Source organism: Cydia fagiglandana, chromosome 2, assembly GCF_963556715.1.
Source record: "Cydia fagiglandana chromosome 2, ilCydFagi1.1, whole genome shotgun sequence".
Classification (NCBI taxonomy): Eukaryota; Metazoa; Arthropoda; class Insecta; order Lepidoptera; family Tortricidae; genus Cydia; species Cydia fagiglandana.
This window is the reverse complement of record NC_085933.1, coordinates 16,123,470-16,151,042: the sequence shown is the minus strand read 5'-3', so window position 1 is coordinate 16,151,042 and position 27,573 is coordinate 16,123,470. Positions and strand designations below refer to the sequence as shown.

The 27,573-nt window shown below is 38.3% G+C and overlaps 1 protein-coding gene across 1 annotated transcript; it reads left to right on the top strand.

Annotated features, from left to right (window-relative positions):
* The first annotated feature begins 8,359 nt into the window (after positions 1-8,359).
* Positions 8,360-26,390, top strand: LOC134677032 (hydroxylysine kinase). The gene is made up of 7 exons (XM_063535456.1): positions 8,360-8,470; positions 11,384-11,688; positions 17,051-17,250; positions 23,088-23,207; positions 23,632-23,747; positions 25,010-25,199; positions 25,774-26,390. Exons 2-7 carry the CDS (start codon positions 11,406-11,408, stop codon positions 25,978-25,980), a joined length of 1,116 nt encoding a protein of 371 aa, XP_063391526.1. The 5' UTR covers positions 8,360-8,470; positions 11,384-11,405; the 3' UTR covers positions 25,981-26,390.
* The last annotated feature ends 1,183 nt before the right edge of the window (positions 26,391-27,573 follow it).

The window sequence follows — 27,573 nt, the reverse complement described above, 5'->3', positions numbered from 1 at the left end:
AAAAAGAGTTACAATCGCGTTTATAATATTAATATGTATTTAAGTGTATCTACGGTTAGGACTGTTAGGAGGCGTAAGTATTTAAATCCCACCAAAAACATTCTGTAAAAAACTAGCCAAGTCTCGATGGAGCTGCTTGTTTATCTCTAAAAAGTAATGAAATCTAGACAAAGTCGTGCCAAGTCTAAGGTTCCTTACTGCGATTTCTTTATTATTATAGTTAATGTTGTGTGACTTGGCCGTTGAAGGGTACACAAGGGTACAAAACCAGGTGCTCCGTGACACCATTGCACCAATCTGTCGCCAGAACCGCTACCCATTGACGATGGAAAATTGCCACTTGGAAAACGTTGATTCAATAACCAGTCAATTGTAGGCTTGATAAAGCTGCGTATTTCAATAATACTTATGTATGGGCGAGCCTGAAACAAACACTTCTTTTTGGTGCAATGGCAGATTGGTGCAATGGTGTCATGGAGCACCTGGTTTTGTACCCTTGTGTACCCTTCAACGGCCAAGTCACACAACATTAACTATAATAATAAAGAAATCGCAGTAAGGAACCTTAGACTTGGCACGACTTTGTCTAGATTTCATTACTTTTTAGAGATAAACAAGCAGCTCCATCGAGACTTGGCTAGTTTTTTACAGAATGTTTTTGGTGGGATTTCACTTCTTTTTGTAGAAACGTGGGCATATTGATTTATTTTATTAGATTTTCTTATTTAACACATTTTTTTTCTTTTTAGGAGTAGTTTTTTTTATTATTACAAATCTTTCTTTTCTTTTTTTCCGGTTCTGATTCTTGTACAGTAGCAACAGTTTTTCGTATTGCCCATTCATTAAATCTAATAATTAAATAATAATCAGTAATCCGTCACTAATCATCATATAATGACTTGGCAATCGCACATAATGCTTTACTCGTACCGTACTCGTAAATATGTGTAATGCTCAAACTGCAATTAGCGCTAGCGTTGTGTTCAATTAGAATTATTTTTAATAGGTGACGATGATCCTTTTGTCATTATGCAGCCGTGCGATGGCCAAGTCATTATACGTATTACAAATTAAAGATATCTTATTGATACGGTTTTAACACCCCCTGGCACTGATTAAAATAACCGACTTGGTTTCACATTACATCTCAAAACTTTTTTGTAGTAAAAGCGTTGCGAGACTTGTACCTTTTTACATGTAATGTTTTTGATGGGATCTCATCTCTTTTTGTAGGCAGTCCTTCTTTTCGGGTACTCATACCCATACTATGTATACACATATCATAACTAAACATATCTTCATTCATACTCACATCGTACATCGTAGAGTACCTTTACTTTACTTTACCTACTATTTGTAGGAACTGCAACAGTAACTTTGTAATATCATATATTTATATGGGATTACAAACTTACTTATGCAGTTCTTAGATCTTTAAAACGTGACTGATATTGCAATATTTTTAGGTTTTCCCTTTATGTGGCCATTAAACCCTAACTCTGTACCAAATTTCAGCTCTCTGAGTTTATGGGAAGTACTAGTTCTATTCTGATGATCATGAGTGAGTTTCATAAATGCGAAACTTTGCTTTCGCTTAACTTCGGAACTAAATGACCTACAGACTTGAAATTTTGGATTTTAAGTATGTGATTATAGCTTACTGGATGACCAAAATTTCTTCGTTCTGGTCTTATCCAGAGGTTCTCAAATAGGGGCCTGAAAATGCGGCGAAATGGTTCCAGTAAATATGGTACGGCAGTGCTTGCTTCGCGCTCGACTTGGCGGGGGCACTGCCGTGCCCCCCGATTTGTAACAGGGCCATTTGCAAATTTAACTATTGTACCTTTGTCTAATTTTTTCTTAACATTCTCAATTTCGTAACGAAAATTAACCATACAAAAATACAAAAATGTAACGAAACTAAGGAAATTAAGAAAAGATGAGATTAAGTTTTCTCAATTTTCTCAGTTTCGTTAAAATGCTATAAAAATTTGCATTTTTGTATGATTAATTTTCGTTACGAAACTGAGAATGTAAAGAAAAAATTAATTCAAAGGTGTATTTGAAGTCCCCAATCCGCATTGGACTATCGTGGGGACTATAGCCCAAGCCCTCTCGCGCATGAGAGGAGGCCTGTGCTCAGCAGTCGGACGTATATAGGCTGAAATGATGATGATGATGATGATGACAAAAAAATTGCGATTTTGTTTTATTTATTTATCTTATCTCAATGCCTCGAGCTTCGCACTTACTATACCTCAATCGCGTTCGGGAAAACCTCATTAGGGGCATTCCACGAGACTGTCGCTTACATAACGCTTTTGCCTTGTATGGCAGCTACCTCAATAAAATACGTGAATCTCGAGAATATACTGCCAATTTGTTAGCCAAGTCATGAAATATTACCTGACCCAATATCGCTTACTCAGCATTTCCAGAAGTATTATAAGAATTGCGTTATGTAAGCGACAGTCTCGTGGAATGCCCCATTACCATAACAGTCAAGCGGATTTTTAAGAAGCTCTCAAATGCCTTGAAACATCGTATCCAGAAGTGCTAGAAAACACTTGACTAATAAAAATGCAAATAGTAACGATTTGTTAGCAACAAAGGCCCGCAAGGGTGTGCAGGAATTAGAACCCTTCCGGGCTTGCGTTTTATTACTTTTTTATTTCTTTAAGGGTCAGTTATTGATACATGTAGGGTTGCCAAAGATATATTTTTGTTTACAAATATGTTAGGTGTAAAGTTTATTTGAGGTACAGTTTAGTTATGAGAAATATTAGGATAGGTAAGTACCTATTATCAAAACAAAGTTTATCAAATAGGTATACTACTGTGTTATAATTGGCATACATAAGAATTTAATAGTTCATAATAATTTAGTAAAATATTATGAACTAAGTATAAAATTTTATATATCCAACACCACACACTTGAACAGCCAGTAGATCAGTTACGAATTAGTTTCGGTCTTCACAAGACATTAGACTGTAAAAGGTACTTATCTGTATACCTATCTAATTTATTTTTTCAGCTTAGCTCAAGTTTTTCAACAAGAATGTTCAAAAAGCCCTTTAATAAAAATAATGCTTATACAGTAACAAGACGTATAAGAGAGCACAACCACTCGTATACAATATAAACGTATTTATAGTATAGGTAAACTAATAATAAAATATAGTAAATTTATGGCATTGGCAGCCCTAGCAGCTAAGAAGCACACGGGGTCATCTGTCACGGACACGAACGCGACAACCCTATAATCTTCAGACGATGACTAATACCGAGGCTCGGCTGCAGTTACTGCGTTCATATTCTGTGGTCAGACTGGTCAGAGGGGCCGTGGCCGAAGTGTGAGATGAGGTACATATTTTAAGATACCTATCAAGTTTAGAATTAATGGTGGCTGAGCTGATAATAAAAAAAACCTATGTGATAGGATAGTTTTGGGAAAATACCACCAATATCGGCAATGTCAAAGATTTAAAACATCACAAAATAAAACAAAATTCCTCTGCGGCGGGAGAGGGAGAAGAGAAACGAGTGGCGGACGGACGGATGGACACTGAAATAATTCGCAAAACTGTTCAGTTTTCCTAATTTCCTCCCTGAAAACACAACAAATTAAAAACGCTTTTTACGTACGAAAAAAACATTTAAAAAACATGATTGGAATAAACTTTTCCTTTGACAAAAAAATTTGAAATTATCCGACGGAACTCACAAATTGGATTTCGAATGTGAATTCTTTTGAGACAGCCTTACGTGCTCGACATGAGTGGGAAGGGGACAGGACAAAGCAAGTAATTGTAGACAATGGAGGCTGGGAAAGACGTTTCCTTTTATAAGATTCTGATCTCACTGTTTTGCCTGAGGAATCGGATACCACGATTTTCATTCGTTTCCTCAAATCTTCTTTAAACTCTATCCCAATGGGGCAAGGTTCGACATTATACGGTAGGTAGGTTTCGCGGATGAACAATTAAAGTGGGAAAGTGTAAGAGACTTTGTGAACGCATGTCACGCGTGAAACAAGGTTTTGTCAAAGTGTTATTTTGCACCGGATTAAATTAAACTCTGGTGTTGAGCCGATAAAAGGAAGGCAGGGCTCTGCTGAAGATAGTTTAGACGGGCCCGTATTTTGTATCGCTGAGTAACTTCTGTGTCTTTTGATAATTGAGTTGATAGATGTTGAAGCGTAAGATTTATCATGGTAGACAATAATGAATACAGTCGTATCTTCTCTTCTAAGGTACTTACTTATTCACGGAATGTAAGGTGGTCATCAACAATAATCAACCACAGAAAGACACCCTCAATGGGGTAGGTACCTACATTATTATTTCATAATATATACCATATGGTTATTCTACATATAATCTTCAACCACAACTCTTTCACTCATAATCCTGTTCTCGATCAACCACCAAACATGCAACGTCAATAGCACGGTTTTAAATACAGATTAATTAAAAACAAAATATGTGAGTCTGTCACCCACAGCTCCCAAGTTAAACACCCCATATTCCAACCGCAATCATGAATGCCACTCAATATTATATTTTGTAATTGAATTTTCAACTATATTTGGTTACGTGTAGAGTTGTGTTTTGGTCTAGGTCAGTGTAATAATTTGGTCTGGAAAGATGCAGTGGGTATTTGAGTCACGACTAGGACTGGGCCGCGTGTCGAGGATTAGCAGGGGCGTGAACAGGGCAGTTTAATTCAATATTACAAATAAAATGTAAGCAATTAATAACTCGAGTCGAGTTTGATCTTTAATTTCCAAGACACACGACCTAGTTAATGTTCTGTTGTGTTGTTGTTGTTGTAGTAGGATGAGGACGTTATTTATTTCAGAAACTTATTAATCAGATGAGAGTTGTAGTTTTACAAAGTTTTACTTTACAGTGCGTTGTGCTCGCTAAAATTTCGTTTGCATTATGCAAGTGTCTAAATTTCCATTAAAATGCCCTATTGACGGTTGCACATGCACATGCCATCTTCGCGGCGTAGGTTTAAACTAAACTGACAAAAACCCGTCTGTGACAAACTTCTAAAAAATACGGACAAAAATTAAAAAAAAAACAAGTATTTTTTTAAATGGATTACCTACATTTCAAAATCAACGCCATCTATAGGAGAATAGTTTTAACCTGCAATTGAGCTGCACTAGTGACATCTGTCGGGGAGTAGCTAACGAGCTCATCGCCTACTTGAACGAGTTGATCGTTTGGCGTGGCCTAGTTCTGTTAGTAGTTCTATCTCAATGTTTATTACAAAACAATGTAGATGGCGCTGTGAAGAGAATTTTAGTTTTATTGTGTTTTATATTTTATTATATTTTCGTACGGAGTCATACATAAAATATAATATAATGTTCAGGTTCAGAAAACAGCAGTACTTCCTCACAGTAACGTCCTTCAAAAATTTAAAAATGCAATGAGTATGCTCATGGCCATATAAGTACCTAGTATCTAGGTAGGTACAGCCGCCATCAGAAATATCGGAGCCGCCGAGGTGTTCAAAAATATCTGAAGAAGTACTCTTACGCCTTGACAATAGAGGCGTATTCAGATATTTGTGACCACGTTGGCCGCTCCGATATATCTGATGTACTTGCATTGCACACTTGCTTGTCAATTAAGTAATACTTAGTCGGATATATACCTATGTAATTAACCCTACCATTATTATTATTATGATGAATCTAAGGCCATGAGTTAAACCGTAGGTCTTAGCTTCATTCATATACCTACAAATTTAATTCAGGGTCAAAATTCCATAACTGTCAAATATTGGTTCTTTTCTTGCGTTGCGCGGACTAAATTACTTATAGGTAATTACGCCAATAACATTACGGGACGTTAAATGGGCGTTAATTATTTCTAATGTAATTATATTAGAAGTCAAACAAACTTATAATAACATAATAGTACTGTGATTACGTAATTTCATGGATACACAGAAAACCATGGATAACTTGATTAAATACAAGCAAACTGCAAAATATATTAATAGGTAATATCACAAGCCTGCCACTAACTAAGTATCTATCAGTTAAGTATCATTCTATAAGTTCTGTAGTAAGATCGGCTACGTATCGAGACATTCGAGACAGGATAAAATGTATACGTAGATAAATAAATCATTCATTGTCAGTCATTGACCTTACGTTAGTAGTCGAACAATAACTAGGTACTAAGGACACTTCACGATTAGGTATATGTATTATACTTATATGTATATTTACTCATAATACTAGTATGTACTCATCACATTACCTATTGAGAACCTCTTCCTTTTTTGAAGTCGGATATAGGTACCTAAACAATAAATTCATGGAAGCGTTATAGTTCTTCAAAAGTTGGAAAAAATAATGGAAAGATTTGTTATCAAAAGTTGTTTGTTTATTGCCACACAATATCCAATCTTACTCATTCTTACTCATCCATCTTATGTTATCAGCTTATCAGCAAATCTATTTACATTGTTATTTTTCTCAGTCTGTCCGATAGTGGGAAACTTTTTCTAGACTTGGGAAAACTGACTGAAAAATATTACAATACCTAACTACGTAACGTAGGTATGCAATAGGACCATACCAAACCATACTTATCCTAAGTTTTCTGGAGAATAGTTACCCATGATTCGAGCGAGGCACGCCGTTCCTACTTATTAGGCAGTAACAGTAATAGTTTTTATTAGTGTTCCGTACAAAACTTTGCTCAAGGAACACTTATGGGATCACTTCGGTCTTGCAAATCAGTTAAATGCGTTTTTCTCAGAGACCGCTTGACGTAGATACCTAAAATTTGGAACAGTTATAGCAATTACCACCACTCATATTGTATTTAGTTAGTATGTAAATAAGTTTAATGTTTTTCTACTTGGTGCTGGGTATTTTGGGGGCATTGCCAAGATGACACGAATGTAACTTAAATAATGTGTACATTGTGTACTTAAAAATCAAACGGTCACGTGACTTTTTGTCTAAATTTTTGGCCTTTTTGTAAAAGTACGGAACCCACGGTGGGCGAGTCCGACTCGCACTTGTCCGGTTTTTCCGCTCTGGTCGGTTCAGGGTCAGTCGTCTAATAAATGGAAAACATTTCCAAAACTTGTTCATGTTGTCAAGTGATCAGTCACGGCGGCGCATCACGCCGTATTGCGTTGGTACCTATTGCGTTTAACAGGTCAATTCTAGTTTTTGTTATTACATTTATTTCGGTTTTTGAGTTTCGATTGCCTTATATGTAGGTATATGGTGTATAGACATACCAACGAATGTAAAGTCTGGGCTAAGTCCCCTGATCTTGATACAAATCGGCAACTCGGCAAATAAAAGCGGCCAAGTGCGAGTCGGACTCGCCCATGAAGGGTTCCGTAACAGCAAGTAACACAATAAAATTGCGGTTTACGGTTTGTGACGTATTAAAAAAAAACTACTTACCAAATCTTGTTCAAACCAATTTTCGGTGGAAGTTTGTATGGTAATGTACATCATATATTTTTTTTAGTTTTATCATACTCTTATTTTAGAAGTTACAGGGGGGGGGGACACACATTTTACAACTTTGGAAATGTCTCTCGCGCAAACTATTCAGTTTAGAAGAAAATGATATTAGAAACCTCAATATCATTTTTAAAGACCTATCCATAGATACCCCACACGTATGGGTTTGATGAAAAATTTTTTTTTGAGTTTCAGTTCTATGTATGGGGAACCCTAAAAATTTATTGTTTTTTTTCTATTTTTGTATGAAAATCTTAATGCGGTTCACAGAATACATCTACTTACCAAGTTTCAACAGTATAGTGCTTATAGTTTCGGAACAAAGTGGCTGTGACATACGGACGGACAGACAGACAGACAGACAGACAGACAGACATGACGAATCTATAAGGGTTCCGTTTTTTGCCATTTGGCTACGGAACCCTAAAAAGCAAGTTAACTCTGCACATATAAAGTGTGAATGTAGGTAGGTAGAGTTAGGCCAAGAAAAGTCTGCAGCAATTTTGATAGCCCACGCAGTGCAAGTGTTAGTTATACGTCATAATTTCATAGAAATTTGACGTTTAAAATGATTTTCATAGGAATTTGATGCTCAGTTTGATAGTTTATACTTATGTCACTGACACACATGTCACTACCAAAGTAACCGGCCCTTTAAATAGTAGTATAACTAACTAAACATATACTTACTATTACTGTTACACATAGGTAACATACCATTGGCTCCCCTCTGACTTTAATGCATACAATAGCGATAGCAATCGTCCCATCTCGTTGGATATCTGTAAACTTAGGTTTCAAAACTGCCACTCAGATTTGTGCCGTATTGGAACGGCGTAAGGTCTTTCTGGATGGTACAATGTTTGGGCTCATTACGGTTTATCAGCTTGCGTAACTGTTTGCGCTTCAGACGGACGCTGATCAGTTGCAAAGAGACAGGACTCGTGTACGGTGAGTCAAATTTGCTCTTTTTTATGTAACTTAAAAAAAAAAAATTCGGCTTCATTTTTTTGTGTGTTCAATTGTGTTTTGAAATATGAATCATTTTTATTTTGAATTATAATTTAAATGTACCTTTTACCAATTAATAATTACTTTGTTTTTTGTTTTCAAATAATATTAATAACATTTTGTTATTAAGTAAACACTAAATAATACATTATTTATTGAGCTTTAAGGTTTACCGGTCTTAAACTAGCCGGGCCGATTAGTATGCTTTATTACCTATTCACACCATAAAAGTAGGTACCTACAATGAAAACCTAAATTAGGTAATACTTCAAGAATTAAATCCAGCATAAAAGTTAATACTGAATTAAGGTGGAATTAACACAACTAGCATTTGTTAGTATTAGTTTAAGCAAGTTTAAAAGCCGTAATAATTAGTTACACAGGCCTCGGTCACTAGGTGTCGCTCTGCGTCATGTGACGGCCCATGTCGTACCGGCTGCCGGTAGGTGGCGATAGTGACTCAATCAAAACTTCGTGTTATCGTGTTTTTATAAATAACAAAATAACGCTAATTTCTTATCTAAATTGATTGCTGCTGATACGTATGACGGGGTACCTTAACCAAATATCGCATTTTTAGGGTTCCGTACCTCAAAAGAAAAAAACGGAACCCTTATAGGTATTACTCGTGTGTCAGGCTGTCCGTCTGTCACTGTCTATTTTCTCCAAAACTACTGAACCAATTAAGTTGAAATTTGGTACACATACGAGTATGTAAGTCTGTGACCCGAAGATAGATATGTAACGTAAATAAATGAGTTTTAAACATAAGGGGCACTTTTGGGGGGTAAATAAGGTAATTAAATAACAATGTTTTGCAAACTATGTTGTGTTATACATATGTACGAGTATATCAAATGAAAGAGCTGATTGTGAGAGTTTCAAATATATTTACTTTAATTTTAAGATAAATAGTTTAAAAGTAACTTAGCAAAATAGGCAAAATATGACAATTCGGAAAAAAATAATACACAAAATAATTAGGTCTTTACTTATAGATCACAGGAAAACCTATTAGGAATGTGCAGTCAAGCGTGAGTCCGACTTAATTAGGTACTTACTTTTTGATCCGACCCTTAAGGGTTTTTAATGTCATTTCACTCACGTTTCACAGCTAAAAATACATTGATATAAATTGTGTAAGTACGGAACTCTTGGAACGCGAGTTCGACTCCCACTAAATACCAACATCACTGAGTCTAACAGTACAGGACTTTCAAATGCGTTCATTGTGGGGATACCAGTGGCTCATGGCAGTCATGGCCCTTGACTCCTCTACATGATGGGCCAGCGCCGGCCACTCCAAGGGACGTAGCCATCGTGTAGAGGAGCCATAAAGATTCTAGAAAATCTACAAAAACTTTTTCATTGCCTAAAATTATCATTATCACTATAAGTAATTAATGATACTAACTATGAAACCGAACTGGAAAAAATACCTAAGAATGGTATTCCACCTACCTATCCAATTTCTTTGTCCACTGTGATAGCTTCTCACATTTTGCTTCATGAGAAAGTGAGACGCAATGACATTGGACAAAGAATTTCTTTACGCACCAGTTTAGTGTTTAGTAGCTGTGATTCTGATGAGTTCATCATTGAATTAATTTACTTTACGCATGTTAAAGTTAGAGTCGGACCAAATAAAGTCTGCAGCGGATTTGATAGCCCACGCAGTGCAAGTGTCATTTATACGTCATCATTTCATAGAAGCTTGACGTTTAAAATAACACTTTCACTGCGTGGGCCATCAAATCCGCTGCAGACTATTCTTGGTCTGACTCTAGTCCTTTACCAGGCTGACAGTTCAAAAATGACAATCGAATGTCAGTCTTACGTTAGTGTTCGAAAATAGAACGGATCTATATCTGAATCCCTAAAATCTTTTGTCCTATCTTTGCATTCCCTAATATTGTTTGTCATAATGGTCAGATGTCCTAACACGCGTATACCCTAATTTTGGTTTCCCTATTATCGAATGGCCGATTTTTTTTGTCCTAATATGTTTTTCCCTAATGACACTTTCCATATTGAGAAAAAAACATTAGGGAATATAGATCCGTGGGAAATATTAGCCTGGTATAGGTAAAGGGTTGTACGGTCTACGGTATAATTTTGTTTCTTTTATTTCTTATCAGTTTTGTTACTGGCGTTACTGCACTGTAGACACGTAGTGTACCTACTTCAAAACAAGTAGGTACCTAACATAACAACGGTAAACTCATGTCACGATCATGAGAGTTGATTGGTTTGTTTTGTAACAATAACAATGTCAAATAATTTTATTATGTCATACATGTAGTAGGTAACTGTAGTATGGGGACTACTGTCTCTAGTTTTCCTCATAATACCAGGCAAGACTAAAAGGATGGACTATTAGGATGGATTGGATTTTGGATGGAAGTTATTGACTCATAATCCATCCTTATGACTTATGAATGTCATGATATGATTTTAACAGTCATTAGACCAATTCGAACGTACCTACCTATTTGCACTGATATTAGAATGACATTCACTGATGTCATTGACGTATCGTTCATATCGCTCGTACTTGTCCATACATGTATTGGCGCAAACGAGACGCACGATAATATAAATTGAATGTTGGCACCGCGTTACCTTGTCAATAATATTTGTTTGCACTCCACCTGAAGAGAAACCATTCACGTTTAATGATAAAAAAAGTTTTGTTTCTTTTAAAAAATAAAGGAATGTCTCTTTTAAGTAATATGAGCCAACTTAAGGATTTAAGGTAGTTTCCCTCCAGGGCACGACTTATTTTCCACACTTAAATAGATTCTACCGATTGGTTGTTTCCATATCGTAAGACTTAACTACCCTTTTTTTCAGAAACCAGAAACCCTAAACCAAAATGGCAGAAAACATTCTAGAGCCGGGCAAAGTGATCAAACCGATCATCAACCACGATGAGGTGAAGCTGCTAGTGGAGCGTCTGTACGGCATCTCCGTGCTGGAGCTGACTGAGCTGGACAGCTACGACGACAAGAACTACAAGATCATCGAGGACCCCAACGTCAAGAACCCGCTGATCACGAACCACAGCGAGCACGGATATGTGCTGAAGATCACGAACTCGATGGACTCGCTGGATCGGAATACGATAGAGGCACAGAATGAGATTATGAACTTTCTTAGTAAGTGTTAAGTTCCCAGGCTTATTTCAAGTTGAGAACCAACACACCCCCGCGTTGCTCTGTTCATGTACGATCAAAAATTAGATCGGTACGTACCACTTTTTAGATATTTAGAATGCTTAAAAAGAGTGTCAGTAGGTAACTATGCTCTTAAGAGCGCTCTTACAAGAAAAGTCGAAATAATGCAAAATTGATGATACTAGTCGACGAAATTCAGGACTTTGTGCTCATTATTAGAAACAATGAGTACTTGTTCCAGTAAAAGCGTCTTCTTATCTTTTTAAATATCGTTGTAAATATTAGAAAAAGGACTTATTAAATTAGTAATGAATTTTTTTCTGATGGTCGTTTCCGAAAAACCGCGTGAAGCACTGAACGGCAAGCTCTTATTTGGAAATGTTGAGAAGTTTACTCTGCTAAACCTGGCTATTTTGTATTACTAATACCCTGTACTTTAGGCATATCAAACGATATTTTTCCTACATACCTTTGAGAAAGAGAAAATCAAAGTAAAACGAACTCAATTTTCTCTCCGAAACAAGTGTCAATTTCTACGAAAATCTACTTAATATCGAAGTCATTTTCATACTCAAGCAATCTGCAACGTTTGCTTATACTGTTGGTATACATTAGTGTTTATGAAATTCTACTAAAATTTTTTGACAATTTTTTGAAAACTACTCTATATTACCGATGACGCGCGCTCGCCAGCTCAGTGCCGCGGCAGAGCTTGTACAGGCAGGACGTGTGTCGGTCGGCTCCGCACATTTTCAACGTCGACGACGAGGTTTTTTATCATTGTGTGCGGCGGGCGTCGTGTAAAACGCTATACTGTGTGCGTGTAAACCGCAACGAGAGACTTCGATCCTAGCACTGTTTTTATAGTATTATAATTTTTAATACCAGTTTAATAAACTACCGGACAGGATTAAAAATATTTGAAACGACCTGACATTCTATATGTATTTATTTGACTCAAGATAGTACTCAGGGTCTGATGATGGAGCCGGAAGGTGGTCACCGGTACCAATCAACCATGCAACTAAACCACTTTGTGTTTAGGCTCGTTTTATTCATCTCAACAAGATCTTTGACACAAGATAGTACTCAGGGTCTGATGATGGAGCCGGAAGGTGGTCACCGGTACCAATCAACCATGCAACTAAACCACTTCGTGTTTGGGCACGTTTGATTCGGCTCAACAAGATCTTTGACTTAAGATAGTACTCAGGGTCTGATGATGGAGCCGGAAGGTGGTCACCAGTACCAGTCAACCATGCAACTAAACCACTTCGTGCTTGGGCTCGTTTGATTCGTCTCAACAAGATCTTTGACACAAGATAGTACTCAGGGTCTGATGATGGAGCCGGAAGGTGGTCACCGGTACTAATCAACCATGCAACTAAACCATTTCGTGTTTGGGCTCGTTTGATTCGTCTCAACAAGATCTTTGACACAAGATAGTACTCAGGGTCTGATGATGGAGCTGGAAGGTGGTCACCGGTACCAATCAACCATGCAACTAAACCACTTCGTGTTTAGGCTCGTTTTATTCGTCTCAACAAGATCTTTGACACAAGATAGTACTCAGGGTCTGATGATGGAGCCGGAAGGTGGTCACCGGTACCAATCAACCATGCAACTAAACCACTTCGTGTTTAGGCTCGTTTTATTCGTCTTAACAAGATCTTTGACACAAAATAGTACTCAGGGTCTGATGATGGAGCCGAAAGGTGGTCACCGGTACCAATCAACCATGCAACTAAACCACTTCGTGTTTGGGCTCGTTTGATTCATCTCAACAAGATCTTTGACACAAGATAGTACTCAGGGTCTGATGATGGAGCCGGAATGTGGTCACCGGTACTAAGCAACCATGCAACTAAACCATTTCGTGTTTGGGCTCGTTTGATTCATCTCAACAAGATCTTTGACACAAGATAGTACTCAGGGTCTGATGATGGAGCCGGAATGTGGTCACCGGTACTAATCAACCATGCAACTAAACCATTTCGTGTTTGGGCTCGTTTGATTCGTCTCAACAAGATCTTTGACACAAGATAGTACTCAGGGTGTGATGATGGAGCCGGAAGGTGGTCACCGGTACCAATCTACCATGCAACTAAACCACTTCGTGTTTGGGCTCGTTTGATTCGTCTCAACAAGATCTTTGACACAAGATAGTACTCAGGGTCTGATGATGGAGCCGAAAGGTGGTCACCGGTACCAATCAACCATGCAACTAAACCACTTCGTGTTTGGGCTCGTTTGATTCGTCTCAACAAGATCTTTGACACAAGATAGTACTCAGGGTCTGATGATGGAGCCGGAATGTGGTCACCGGTACTAATCAACCATGCAACTAAACCATTTCGTGTTTGGGCTCGTTTGATTCGTCTCAACAAGATCTTTGACACAAGATAGTACTCAGGGTCTGATGATGGAGCCGGAAGGTGGTCACCGGTACCAATCTACCATGCAACTAAACCACTTCGTGTTTGGGCTCGTTTGATTCGTCTCAACAAGATCTTTGACACAAGATAGTACTCAGGGTCTAATGATGGAGCCGGAAGGTGGTCACCAGTACCAATCAACCATGCAACTAAACCACTTCGTGTTTAGGCTCGTTTTATTCGTCTCAACAAGATCTTTGACACTGAAGATACACAGGGTCTGATGATGGAGCTGGAAGGTGGCCACGGGTACCAGTCTATCCTGTAACTAAATCACTTCGTGTTTGGGCTCGTTTGATTTCTCTCAACAAGATCTTTGACACAAGACAGTACTCAGGGTCTGATGATGGAGCCGGAAGGTGGTCACCGGTACCAATCTACCATGCAACTAAACCACTTCGTGTTTGGGCTCGTTTGATTCGTCTCAACAAGATCTTTGACACAAGATAGTACTCAGGGTCTGATGATGGAGCCGAAAGGTGGTCACTGGTACCAATCAACCATGAAACTAAACCACTTCGTGTTTAGGATCGTCTTATTCGTCTCAACAAGATCTTTGACACTGAAGATACACAGGGTCAGGGTCAGATACAAAGAATGTCACTAAAATGTCCCAAAACAGGACACCTTTCAATATTGCAGTTGAAAAAATGTTTAGAAACCTCTGTTTACCTCAGATATCGATTTTAAACGCAATCGGGTAATTTCTAGAAATGTCCCAAAAAAGGACATCTCTCAATATTTCCCTCGGAAACAAGTTTCGAAACCTTTGAGCACCTCAGATATCGATTTTGAACGCTATCGGTTAATTTCAAGGAAAGTCCCGAAAATGTTCCAAAAAGGACATCCTTCATATAGCCATCGGAAACATGTTTCGGAACCTTTGGTAAACTCAGACACCGCTTTTGAACGCATTTGGTCAGTTTCACAAAAATGGCCTAAATAAAAAGGACATTAGGTAGGTACATACAAAGTAATCGTCAATCCGAATTGACGATTGAGGATTGACCGATCAATTCGAATTAACGATTAGTAATCGTCAATCTTCAATCAGTAGATTTAGAATTAGTTTCGTCAATCGTCAATTCGAATTGATCGGTCAGTTCTCAATCGTCAATTCGAATTGATTTTTTGCCAACACTGCTATCATGTAACTGAACCACTTCATGTTTGGGCTCGTTTGATTCCTCTCAACAAGACCTTGGACACAAGTTAGTACTCAGGGTCTGATGATGGAGCTGGACTGTGGCCACGGGTACCAGTCTACCATGTAACTGAACCACTTCGTGTTTGGGCTCGTTTGATTCGTCGCAACAAGATCTTTGACACAAGATACTACTCAGGGTCTGATGATGGAGCTCGAAGGTCGCGACGGGTACCAGTCTATCACATAACTGAACCACTTCTTGTTTTGGCTTCGTGTTTGGTTTATCACCTAGTGTCAAAGATCTTGTTGAGACGAATCAAACGAGCCTAAACACGAAGTGGTTTAGTTGCATGGTTGATTGGTACCGGTGACCACCTTCCAGCTCCATCATCAGACTCTGAGTATCACCTAGTGTCAAAGATCTTGTTGAGACTAATCAAACGAGCCTAAACATGAAGTGGTTTAGTTGCATGGTTGATTGGTACCGGTGACCACCTTCCGGCTCCTTCATCAGACTCTGAGTATCACCTAGTGTCAAAGATCTTGTTGAGACTAGTCAAACGAGCCTAAACATGAAGTGGTTTAGTTGCATGGTTGATTGGTACCGGTAACCAACTTCCAGCTCCATCATCAGACTCTGAGTATCACCTATATAGTGTTAAAGATCTTGTTGAGATGAATAAAACGAGCCTAAACACGATGTGGTTTAGTTGTATGGTTGATTGGTAATGGTGACCACCTTCCAGCTCCATCATCAGACCCTGAGTACTGTCTTGTGTCAAAGATCTTGTTGAGACGAATCAAACGAGCCCAAACACGAAGTGGTTTAGTTACATGATAGACTGGTACCCGTGGCCACCTTCCAGCTCCATCGTCAGACCCTGTGTATCTTCAGTTTCTTGTAACTTGTTTCTTGTAAATAAGCGAGTACCTATAATTTCTTTCGAGTAATACACGTTCATAAGTACGAGTATGGGGCTATTCATAAATTACGTCGTTTCAAATGGGAGGAGGGGGGGAGGGGGTCTGGACATCGGATGATGGTAGCATGACGTAGGAGGAAACAGAGTCATCCGAAGCATGATTTTTGGATGATTTGAGGGATGGGGGGGGTCAAAAATAGATGACGTAATTTATGAACAGCCCCTATGTACATTTGCACTGCATTTAGTATTTTCGTACTTACCAAATAACAGTTTTAGGACTTTATAAGTTAAGTACAGTTAGTGTTGTTATGGTTGATTTCAATATGCTTCGCGAAGGATCAAGAATGTTTAATCCATCATGGTAGTGCGAGTGTGGTAGAAGGGATCGGAATACTGAGCTCGCACGGCCTGCCGCAGCGCGTAAAATACCTAAACTCGCTCAACCCCGAAATGTAATAGCACTCTTAAGTATTTACCCACTGTATATTTTTACTAAAAGCTCAAATGTATGTGTAGGAACTATAAACTCGAACACGTTATCAAAATTAAGCCGCAATGAACTGAAATTTGAATTTAGGGGATTATTAGACCTAATACCTGATATATAATTCAAATATAGGTACTAAATATATCAAAAATATAAAAAGTACGTACCTAATGGTTTCATAATATATTTTTTTCTGGAGTAGGTACTTAATAATTACCAAGTCAACTTTGTGAGTAGAAAAAGGCGCAAAATTTACCAATATTAGAGATCGACCATTCGTGTCTACAGTTTTCAATTTTGCCGCCTTTTCCACTGAAATAATTGAATATAACGATAACTTTCGTTTCAGACACCCGCTCCGTCACGTGCCCAAAGCCGGTCCGCAACGTCTACGGCCATCTGTACTCTGTGGAGAACATCGCGGGGAAGCAGCACGCCGTGAGGCTGCTGGAGTTCGTGCCAGGATCCCTGCTGAAGGACGTGCCCAGGAGCGACGCGCTCATGTACCAGATCGGCGAGTTCGTCGCCAACCTCGACAACAAGCTGCAGGTAAAGTGACCCTTAACTTAGGGAAGGATGATACTCCGTGGAGACCATCGCGAGGAAGCAGTACGCCGTGAGTCTGCTGGAGTTCGTGCCAGGGTCCCTGCTGAAAGACGTGCCCAAGAGCGACGCGCTCATGTACCAGGTCGGCGAGTTCGTCGCCAACCTCGACAACAAGCTGCAGGTATAGTGACCCTTGAACTATGGGGAGGATGACCGTTGAGACAATCGCAGGGAAGCAGCACGCCGCGAGGCTGCTGGAGTTCGTGCCAGGGTGCCTGCTGAAGGACGTGCCCAGGACGACGCGCTCATGTACCAGGTCGGCGAGTTCGTCGCCAACCTCCACAACAAGCTGAAGATAAGTTCAATAGTTGTTGTTGTAGTAGTTGCGGTATCTAGTCTATGAGATGAGGTGGCCCTTGAACCAGGTATGGGGAAGATTATGATAGAACAGACTGAACAGAGAGATTTGTCTTAATCGGGTTTTTTTAGACATTCTCTAAGATATGTGTCCGAGTGTTGTATTTAATTTCAACCACTTCAGCACTCAGAATGTCAGAAATATCAGAACGTAATTCGAATGTCAGAACGTAATTAGAATGTCAGAACGGTCGAATTTAATTTCCAAATTAAGGCATGAATACTCTAACTACCTGACAAAACCTGTGTATGTTTAAGCATATCATGTGCATTTCACGGTGACTCTGTTAACAAGCATGACAATGGACGGCCTTGAGCGCATGCGCTTGTCTCACATGTCAGCTGATAGTTTGTTATAGATCAGTCAAACAACACATCTAGGACAAGGATGCGTGGGATTGCTCTAACGAGGAAAAATGTTAATAAGCAAGCATTTATTAAAAAATGTAGTGCCACTACACTGTTGGACCAAGGGAAACGTCAACTTATGGGAAGACTTATGGGACCACATGTCCTAGCAGTTTTTTTCTTACATAGAAATTTTAATATTTTAATTAGGGTGACGGCACCAGTAATGGACACGGCACCAATTATGGACATTTTTTACGTTGATCGAATTTATTAAGCAACTGTCCCAACATTTTTCAACTGGCAACACTAAAGCATAACCAATAGACGTTTGAGCTGTCATTTTGACACATGTCACCAAAATCAGCCGTTTTGTTCTAAGATGGCTGCGAAGTAAAATCTCGTTGCGGGCGGTGGTCATAAAAATCCGTTATTGTTGTTGAAATCGTTAAGGAGGTGAGTACATATTTGTGCATGGTATTATCTTGTGTTATGTTGTAATGAGATTTAATGTTATTTTTACTGAATAATACTATATTGCAAGTAAATTGAGCTAAGTTGAATATGTCCAATCACAGCAATAAGTTTTTTGTGGGGTTTGTTCATTACTGGATTCGATATTTTATGAAATTCAGTAATGGACAAGTGTCCAAGCTTAAGCTTTTTATTACTTTTTTAGTTTATTGTGTTAAATTATTTAATTTATTGCACTAAACATTTGAGTTGGGTTGATTTTGTGATTGCTCTTTATTTTCCAATAATGGACGATGTCCATAACTGGGTATTTTTAGTTGTCCATAATTGGGCTCTTTGTTTTGTCTTAGATGGATGGATAAATGTGGTCGGACTGCAAAAACTGCCAGGCTAAGGCGAGGCCGACCAAGCCATACGTCAACAGGTTTATTTTGCTATTATAATCCGTTTTTTATTCATCCTATTTTTCGATGAGGCAAATAATAGCTGTCACGCGGTACCACAAATTTGGTCGGACTACAAAAACTGCCAGGCTAAGGTGAGGCCGACCAAACCATACGTCAACAGGTTTATTTTAACTATTATAATCCGTTTTTTTCATCCTATTTTTCGACAAGGTAAATTATAGCTGTCACGTGGTACCACAAATTTGGTTGGACTGCAAAAACTCGTAGCCTGGCAGCAAAAACTGCCAATTCTATTTCTTGATGAGGTAAATTGTAGCTCTCACGTGGTACCACAAATTTGATCGACCCAATCGCCAATCGGCCGGCCAATACAGGATTTGGCCGACCATTTTTTTTTACTGTCCTCAAAGGCAGCTATCGTGCCATACAAGTTTCATACGATTTTTCGATAGGTCTTTTTCATGTTTTTTTTTATAAATTTGGTCGGACTGCAAAAGCTGCCAGGTTAAGGTGAGGCCGACCAAGACATACGTCAACAATTCTATTTTGCTATGAGGTAAATTGTAGGTGTCATGTGGTCCAATAAATCTGGTCGGACTGCAAAAACTGCCAGGCTAAGGTGAGGCCGACCACTTTTTTTTTACTGCCCCCAAGGTCAGGTATCCTACCATACAAGTTTCATTCCATTTTTCGATGAGGTATTTTTTTGATGTTTTTTTGTCCAACGTTTTTGCCATTTGTACAAAATCTGCCAGGTTAAGCCTAGGCCGACCAAGTGCGTTGAAAGTTGGAAGGTACTAAATGTCAGGTACCTCTACAGGGTAGGTATATTCTATTTTTTGATCAGGTTTGTTTCATGCAGCCGGCAACCGGACTAAAACTCTTATAGTATAACTTAGAAATCTAAATGAAAGTTGAAATAGCGTTAATAAAAGTTGATTTGTGACATCATTTGTTTCATTTATGTGTTCAATACAAAAGTGTCCATTAATGGATGTTCATAATTGGGTCCATGTCCATGACTGGGTGTCCATTACTGAATTTTTGATGTCCATCAATGGTGATTTCGTAAATTTCAATTTATATATTTTTTATTAATTATGTATTAAACATACAGAATTTTTGGTTTTGTTTAAATGTTCCTCATGTATTTAAGTGCCGAAAAAAAAATCACCATTTTTGTATCGTCAAAAAACATCCCATTTTTAAACGAAATTCTAATTTAGTGCGCTTAACATGTCCATGATTGGTGCCGTCACTCTACTATAGCTAGCAATTATTGATAAACCAAACTGTGTGAAAAATATACCCCTGCTTTGTGTCCTTTGCGTCGGGTAAACAGCGGAAATCTCTAAGGTAGGTAATGTAGGTTGTATTCTACAGGTGACATATATACCTAAAGCAAAGCCCCCTCCAGGGTCCTGAGGGCCTACCGCGAACCACATTCGACGTGTTGCCTCTCTCTTCCACGTGTAAATTCGAACGTAAGTGTGACAGGGAGGCAACACTTTGAACGTGGTTCGCGGCTGGCCCTCTGACGAACAAACGATTGCCGGCCCGATTGAAACTTTAAGATACGTCAAATATTACGACCGATTAGGTATACGATATGGATTAGATACATATATCAGTGTCGGAAGTGACATTTCGTTGTACAAAAACGTCTCTTTTGACACTGACATATCTATTCCATATCGTATCTGTAATGCGTATCTTAAAGTTCGAATCCCGATTCCCGACCCCGTGCTTCGATGCAACCTGGACAACACAATGGCACTTTACAGGGCGTCCCACGGCGATGCCACATGGAGGGAAAGTACCTTAAATATCATAGATAGCATATTTTGCTGAAAGAAGACTTCATTTTATTTTTAAAACTTAGTAAAGTTGCATTCATACTTTTTTAATTTTTTTTGAAAAAAAATGTATGGAAAAAAATTATCGCGTCATTGGAGGAAAAGTACCTTAATTATTGTAAATGAACATCTTACTGAAAGAAGACATTATTTCGATTTAAAAAAACAAGTTGAATTGCATTTTAAATAATTTCATGGTTAAACCGGGAATCGAACCCGCTACACGAGAAAAAAAAATACCTTGTACCAAAAAAATAATTCTCACATTGAAGCCTTTCGATCGGTATGACAAAGCTACAAGGTATTTTTTTTTCTCGTGTAGCGGGTTCGATTCCCGGTTTAACCATGAAATTATTTAAAATGCAATTCAACTTGTTTTTTTAAATCGAAATAATGTCTTCTTTCAGTAAGATGTTCATTTACAATAATTAAGGTACTTTTCCTCCAATGACGCGATAATTTTTTTCCATACATTTTTTTTCAAAAAAAATTAAAAAAGTATGAATGCAATTTAACTAAGTTTTAAAAATAAAATGAAGTCTTCTTTCAGCAAAATATGCTATCTATGATATTTAAGGTACTTTCCCTCCATGTGGCATCGCCGTGGGACGCCCTGTATATATGGATTTTTGGAGAGCGCTGGTGGCCTAGCGGTAAGAGCGTGCGACTTGCAATCCGGAGGTCGCGGGTTCAAACCTCGGCTCGTACCAATGAGTTTTTCGGAACTTATGTACGAAATATCATTTGATATTTACCAGTCTCTTTTCGGTGAAGGAAAACATCGTGAGGAAACCTACATACATCTGCGAAGAAATTCAAAGGTGTATGTGAAGTCCCCAATCCGCATTGGGCTAGCGTGGGGACTTTAGCCCAAGCCCTCTCGCGCTCGAGAGGAGGCCAATGCCCAGCAGTGGGACGTATATAGGCTGAATTATTATTATTATATTATATATGGATTTTAAATATTAGGTTTAAAGGTAGTTTATTTGGTTTAATAGACAATGTGTCATAAATTATTTCCCAGCGCTTTATTTTATTTCGTGGCTTGTGAAATAAATCAAATAATTTATCTAGATAACTTGAAATCAACACAAAGAGATTGACAATTTAATTATTAGATATTTATATGGGGAAGCATGAGCAGAAGGAAAGATGCTGCCTAATTCCCGGGATTAGGCAGCATCTTCCACTGTTTATTAATTTTTTTACTTCATATTAGGTATAAAATAATATAAAATAAAAAATCAAACGTGAAGTATTTCGATTTCCTCAACGGTCTTTTATTAGACTCAATTCAGCTCAATTGAGATAGTAATGCATTGGGGAAGCATTGGGGACAATGACATTTCAGACACGAATGGTATGGGTCACAGCCAGCTAAGAACCTAGGTACTTGAAAGTGTATAGTTAATGCCACAGAAACAATTAACGATATAGTAATGTATATTTTATTGTAGGTACAAAAAAACAATGAGCAATGATAAATACACATACCTACATAATTTGTATAAAGGCTAATAATGTATCCTCTTGTTAGGGATCTTTTCCATCTAAATGTAGGTAACCTACAGTTTCTCTATTACAAGGGTAGCAATCTCATAAGGTTGCGATGTCACCAGTTACTAAACAAAAAGTGGAATTAAGTACGTTTCTGTTAAGTGCCATCTTGTATAATGTAGTGGCACTTTCAATTACCGGTTGGTTAGCAGTGCTCGGTTCCATGATATGATCCAAACGAGTTGACCGCCTTTCTCGAAAGATGGAACTAGTAGGCAAGTTGTAGTGTGTTGAAGGCATAATCGAACGGGATACCTACAGTTTTTCTAAAGATGAATACCTCTATTTATCTAATTCGATTAGTGTGAGCACATTAAACACACCTAATCCTAAAGAATTTCATATGTATTCAATCTCATTTAACCGTTTCAACTCCACGCCTATTAAGTACGTAGAGTCGGTCCAACTTTTCACTGCGTGGGCTATCAAATCCGCTGCAGACTATTCTTGGTCTAACTATATATAACGCGCCATCGTAAACTTTTTTCGCCAAACCTAGGACTAAAGCTGATGACTTCATTTCGTGTTTTGTTATTGCGATGTGTCGCTACATCTTTTACGCTTGACATATTGAACAAAAGAGATGCATCTATCCAAATAGATATCAACATTAAGTCAATTGCCCAATAAAGGGTTTAAATTCGTTGCTTATTAGTTTATTGTCGTCATACACAGAAGCCAAACAGCGACAAGCTCTAGAAACGCTGCTGTCTTGTCTTTCCACATGCAAGATGACCTAAATACATACATAATCAAACAATGTTTGAAAAAATGATTGCAGAATTTCAACCACTCGGGTCTAGCTGGGCGGGTGCACATCTGGATGCTCAGCAAGGTTCCAGAACTCGACAAATTCAAGTTCGTCATCAAGGACCAGGAGAAACTGGATTTGGTCGAAGAGGTATGCTTCGTTGCTCATTCTGTATTTTCCCACCAAAGTTTCTTAAATATATAAATATTTATATCTTTTAAATAGCTATGCCAAGAATATGACCGCCCAAAGTTGGCAAGAACAAAAGAACGAAAAGCTGAGCTAATCAGGGAAAAATATCTATTCTTTATTGTTGGAAGAATTGGGAAAACAAAATCTGGTTGTGCTAAGAAGCTGATGAGTTGAATATATAGATACCTACCGACAACTTCCTTCTTTATGAAGTTCACCATGGAAAACTATCTAAGCTAAAAAGGTAACTTCACCCGCCTTAAAAATTGTATGCGAAGAACATTAAGATTTGTCAAAATAAATAAGAGCCAACACTATAATTTTGAATACTGCGTCGGTAAAGAGACTTTTCCAACAGTTCCTAATCATTGTTTTAATTCAGGTAATAGAGGAATTCAAGTACGCTGTGGTGCCGCGGCTGGATGAGCTGGAGCGCGGCGTCGTGCACGGAGATGTCAACGAGATGAACCTCATCGTGGGACTAAAGCCCGGCGGCAGGTACATACCACGACTTTCCATGTTACTGGACTTGAACCCGCTGGAGTTAAATCTGAAGCGACAACGTCCTATAAAATCTATCAAGCTTTGTGATCATGTATTGTGTCTGTCTTAATCGAGTGGTTAGAGAAAAACTTCGCGATTTTCTAGTAGAAGGTAGGTGCATTTTAGGATATTTAGCACGAAGTCTACTCTAGTTATATATTATAATTTTACTGTTTTAACATAATACGAGTATAAATCAGCTTCATGGCAACCAATTTGTAGCTGACCATAATAACTTCTTACCGAACAGCTCAGTTAAATGGTAGACGTAAGTATAGAAATCATCATCATTCATTTAAGAGTTAGACTCTTGTCGGTGGAGCGATTTCCATGTATGTCGGTCCTCTGCCTTCTCCTTGACAGCCTGATACGACACGACGTTGAGCTTTTCCTTTAGGTACTTGATCTATGTACGTTCTCCTTGGTCTCCCCCTCCGTCTTGTTGCCTCAACTTTCCCTTCAATATAGTATAGAAATATATAATACTTTAAACTCTAGCGTTTTGTACACATATTTAATGTGGTTAACACACATTATGGGGTCTAATGAAAATTAATCGCAATAGACCCGTTTAAGAAAACATAATATTTAAAAAGTCTCGTATTTCTTTTCTAACCTCTCATTCTTTAATGTAGGCCTCTGAGTGCGTCTGTATTGAAGGTGTGCTGTCAAATCCTGGACGGAATCATGTTGAGGTAAACCAAGGGACCAAGGGAATGTTGCTTGAAGGCCTTGGCTTACCTCGGATTTAAGTACCTATATTACTTCTAAATTAATGTTAACAAACAAACCTTTCTAACCTCATCGTGCTTACAAATTTTGCATTGAAGGGAATCCGCTTACGTTGATGAAAAAACCTTCTAAATATGTCAGAAGATCTAAAAATAAAATATGCAGTTACGTTACGTACATACCTACTTTAAAAAACAATATTTCTGCAGTGAATGATACCTTGGTATGTACATAGATATGTTCTAGTTATTAACAATATTCTAAGTAGGTATTTTAACTTAGGGTGAAGCATGGTCTTGTATTGTAGATATTGTTTTTAACCTGACGCATTCTCATAAATTATGGGATTATTTTAGTAGGTACCTATAGTAAATAACGTTGATGTATTACACCTTAAACTTACCTAACAATGAAAAAAGATGACTTTGGGGTTCCAACTCCATTTATATCAAGAACAAATTATAAGTTTATTACCATATTTCCAGCTCCACGGACTACCGTATAACTGGCATCATCGACTTCGGCGACATCCAGGACTCATACTACGTGTTTGAGCTGGCCATCGCCATGACCTACGCGATACTTCTGACAGGAAACCCCGCGACGGCAGGACTCGTGCTAGCTGGTTACACCGTTACCCGTCGCCTGCCTGACGAGGAATACCGTCTGCTCAAGGTGGGTCTAATGAACTGAACCGAACGAACCACAGCTATTACGATACATTGCTCCTAGTTAACTGCAGACATCACAAGAGGACTCATATTAGCTAAAGGACGCCGTTTAAACCACCTCCAATCGGAAGAGAAATACCGTCTGGTAGAATAGTTTAACACAAACCCATTGTTGTTCGAGCTACTGCCTTGACCATGACCAATATGGTCTGATGCTCAATCGCATCCCAGCTAGAGATTCTGTACACTGGTATACAGGTAATGACAGATGAGGTAAAGCCTGTACTCCGTTGTAGATGGTAAACCATCTTGCTATTCCAAGGAACTTTGGAGACATAATATCTATCTACTTAGGTACTTTTAGTTTAGCTAATCAGTAATCACACCTTCTCAAAAATTTGATTCAATCGGTATTGTTGTTGATTTTGTTGATTCTGGGTGGGCCATCCCAAAGTACTTTAACCTTTGTTTTTTATTCAAGCTAGGACGTGACTTCCTCCCATTTACCTGGTTAGTTGTGCTGTCGATATGGTCGTACCCGATCAGATAGCTTTAATGTTTGATCTCTGTCCCTGCAGACCCTGGTCTCCGCGCGCCTGGTACAGTCCCTGGTGCTCGGCGCCTACACGGCAGCCAACGACCCCGACAACAAATACGTGAGCTCCACAGAGAAGGCGAACGGCTGGGAGCTGCTCCGTAAGATCCGCAAGCACCGCCCCAGCGCCGACGAGACCGATCCCACTGACTGGAAGACCATCGCTAATGAATATCTCACCAGGAGTTAAGATGATGTCATGACAATTGCTAATGATGTCATAGAGATTAAATTGCTCTGAAATGTAATGTAAAAGGTCAAATGACGCAGATTCACTCTAAGACAAGTGACAAAAATATATTGTAACTCCAAAGTCAATTCAAAATTTTTGCCTGTTTGAGTTTGCTATTAGTAGAGGTTGTAGTGGGGCTTTTTAGTTGAATATAAAGAAAGTATTATTGTTATTAAAACGCGAAGATGTATATTTTATCTTAATTAAGTGCGTTTGTAAATATTATTTTTTAAATGTATTTGAAGTATTTTTTCGAGTATTAAGTAAGTTCAATTTCCAAAAGTAATAGAGTGCAACCAATAATGAAGTCTAGACAATAATAATTATAAGTAATGTACCTATTGTTACGTTCATAATAAAAATAAAAATCTTAATTGTCTATCATTTCTTATCAATGTATCTGAACATTGAATATTTACCAATGTCATTATTACTTTGTTAATTATGGCCCTGCATTCAACACAAAAAAAACTACTTATCTAAAGTTGGCTGACAATACGCTTAAATTAGCGTGAGTATTCAATTAGTCCTCAAATAATGTCAATTAATTAAGCTTAACATATCGTTTATTAAAGATGGCGCATGAAATCCGAGGAATCGTAATCGCCTTCCTCGGTTATGCCTATCTGACTTGTCCACCACCCAGTGCTTGGCGCATCGCACATTTGCAATCCCATTTCTACAGCTCGAAATGCCTGAGATTAACTGCGTGAGCTATTAATACTCTGTCGCCGGGTGCCACGAGCTGTTGAAGCTGTGTAAATATATAACTATATTATCTATTAACTATACTATATTATCTATGCTTGAAATTCCTCTGGTATCTAAGGTATTCCGTTGTTACGTGCGCTCCGGTCCGACCCCGGCCGCCGGGTCAACGTGAGACCATAAGTTTGGGTTGTCAACTAACGATATGACTTGACTGCCTACATTAAATCGTACACTGGACAAGTGGAACCCACCTCGTGGGAACCGCGCCTGTGGTCACATGTTGGACTAATGAGCATGAAATTGGTACAAATTATTTACCCATCGATCAATTTGACTGGTTTGTAATTAGTAGCCGCGGGTCAAAATTGGCCGAATCAATCAAAACATGGGCTTAGAAACATTGCGTTAAGCTGCATAAAGGTAATTTTAACCAGACCATATAGTATTACTGTATGCCTCCGATTAAAATTCAGCAATCTGTGACAGCTTTAATTTAATTCAAATTCAATATTACATTTGAGTGCGTCGCCGTCACCGTGCTTGTAAGTAACATACCTATAAGTACTTATTTTTATTCTAAAATGTTTACGAATGGCAAAGTTCAAGATCAAAATGCATCCTTTTTACAACAAAAACGTATTCACGGAACTAGTATTGTTTTCTTATTGTGATTCAAAGCAAGGCTTGTTTTACAATTTTACATCATGGTCAATGAGCAAAAACTTGCCTTTCGTTAGCTACATTTATCATCAATAAAATTATAAATGCTTGTTTAATTGGGAGCTTTTAAGATGACGGTGACATTACACAGAGGAATTTTAAGGGATCGATTTCAGCTAA

What these genes read in the sequence shown, in the direction of transcription:
- LOC134677032 (XM_063535456.1), top strand. Translation starts at nt 11,406, where the DNA reads ATGGCAGAAAACATTCTAGAGCCGGGCAAAGTGATCAAACCGATCATC. An exon ending in TGAGATTATGAACTTTCTTA is followed by an intron (nt 11,689 to 17,050) that starts GTAAGTGTTAAG and finishes CTTTCGTTTCAG; the next exon opens with ACACCCGCTCCGTCACGTGC. An exon ending in GGACTAAAGCCCGGCGGCAG is followed by an intron (nt 23,748 to 25,009) that starts GTACATACCACG and finishes CCATATTTCCAG; the next exon opens with CTCCACGGACTACCGTATAA.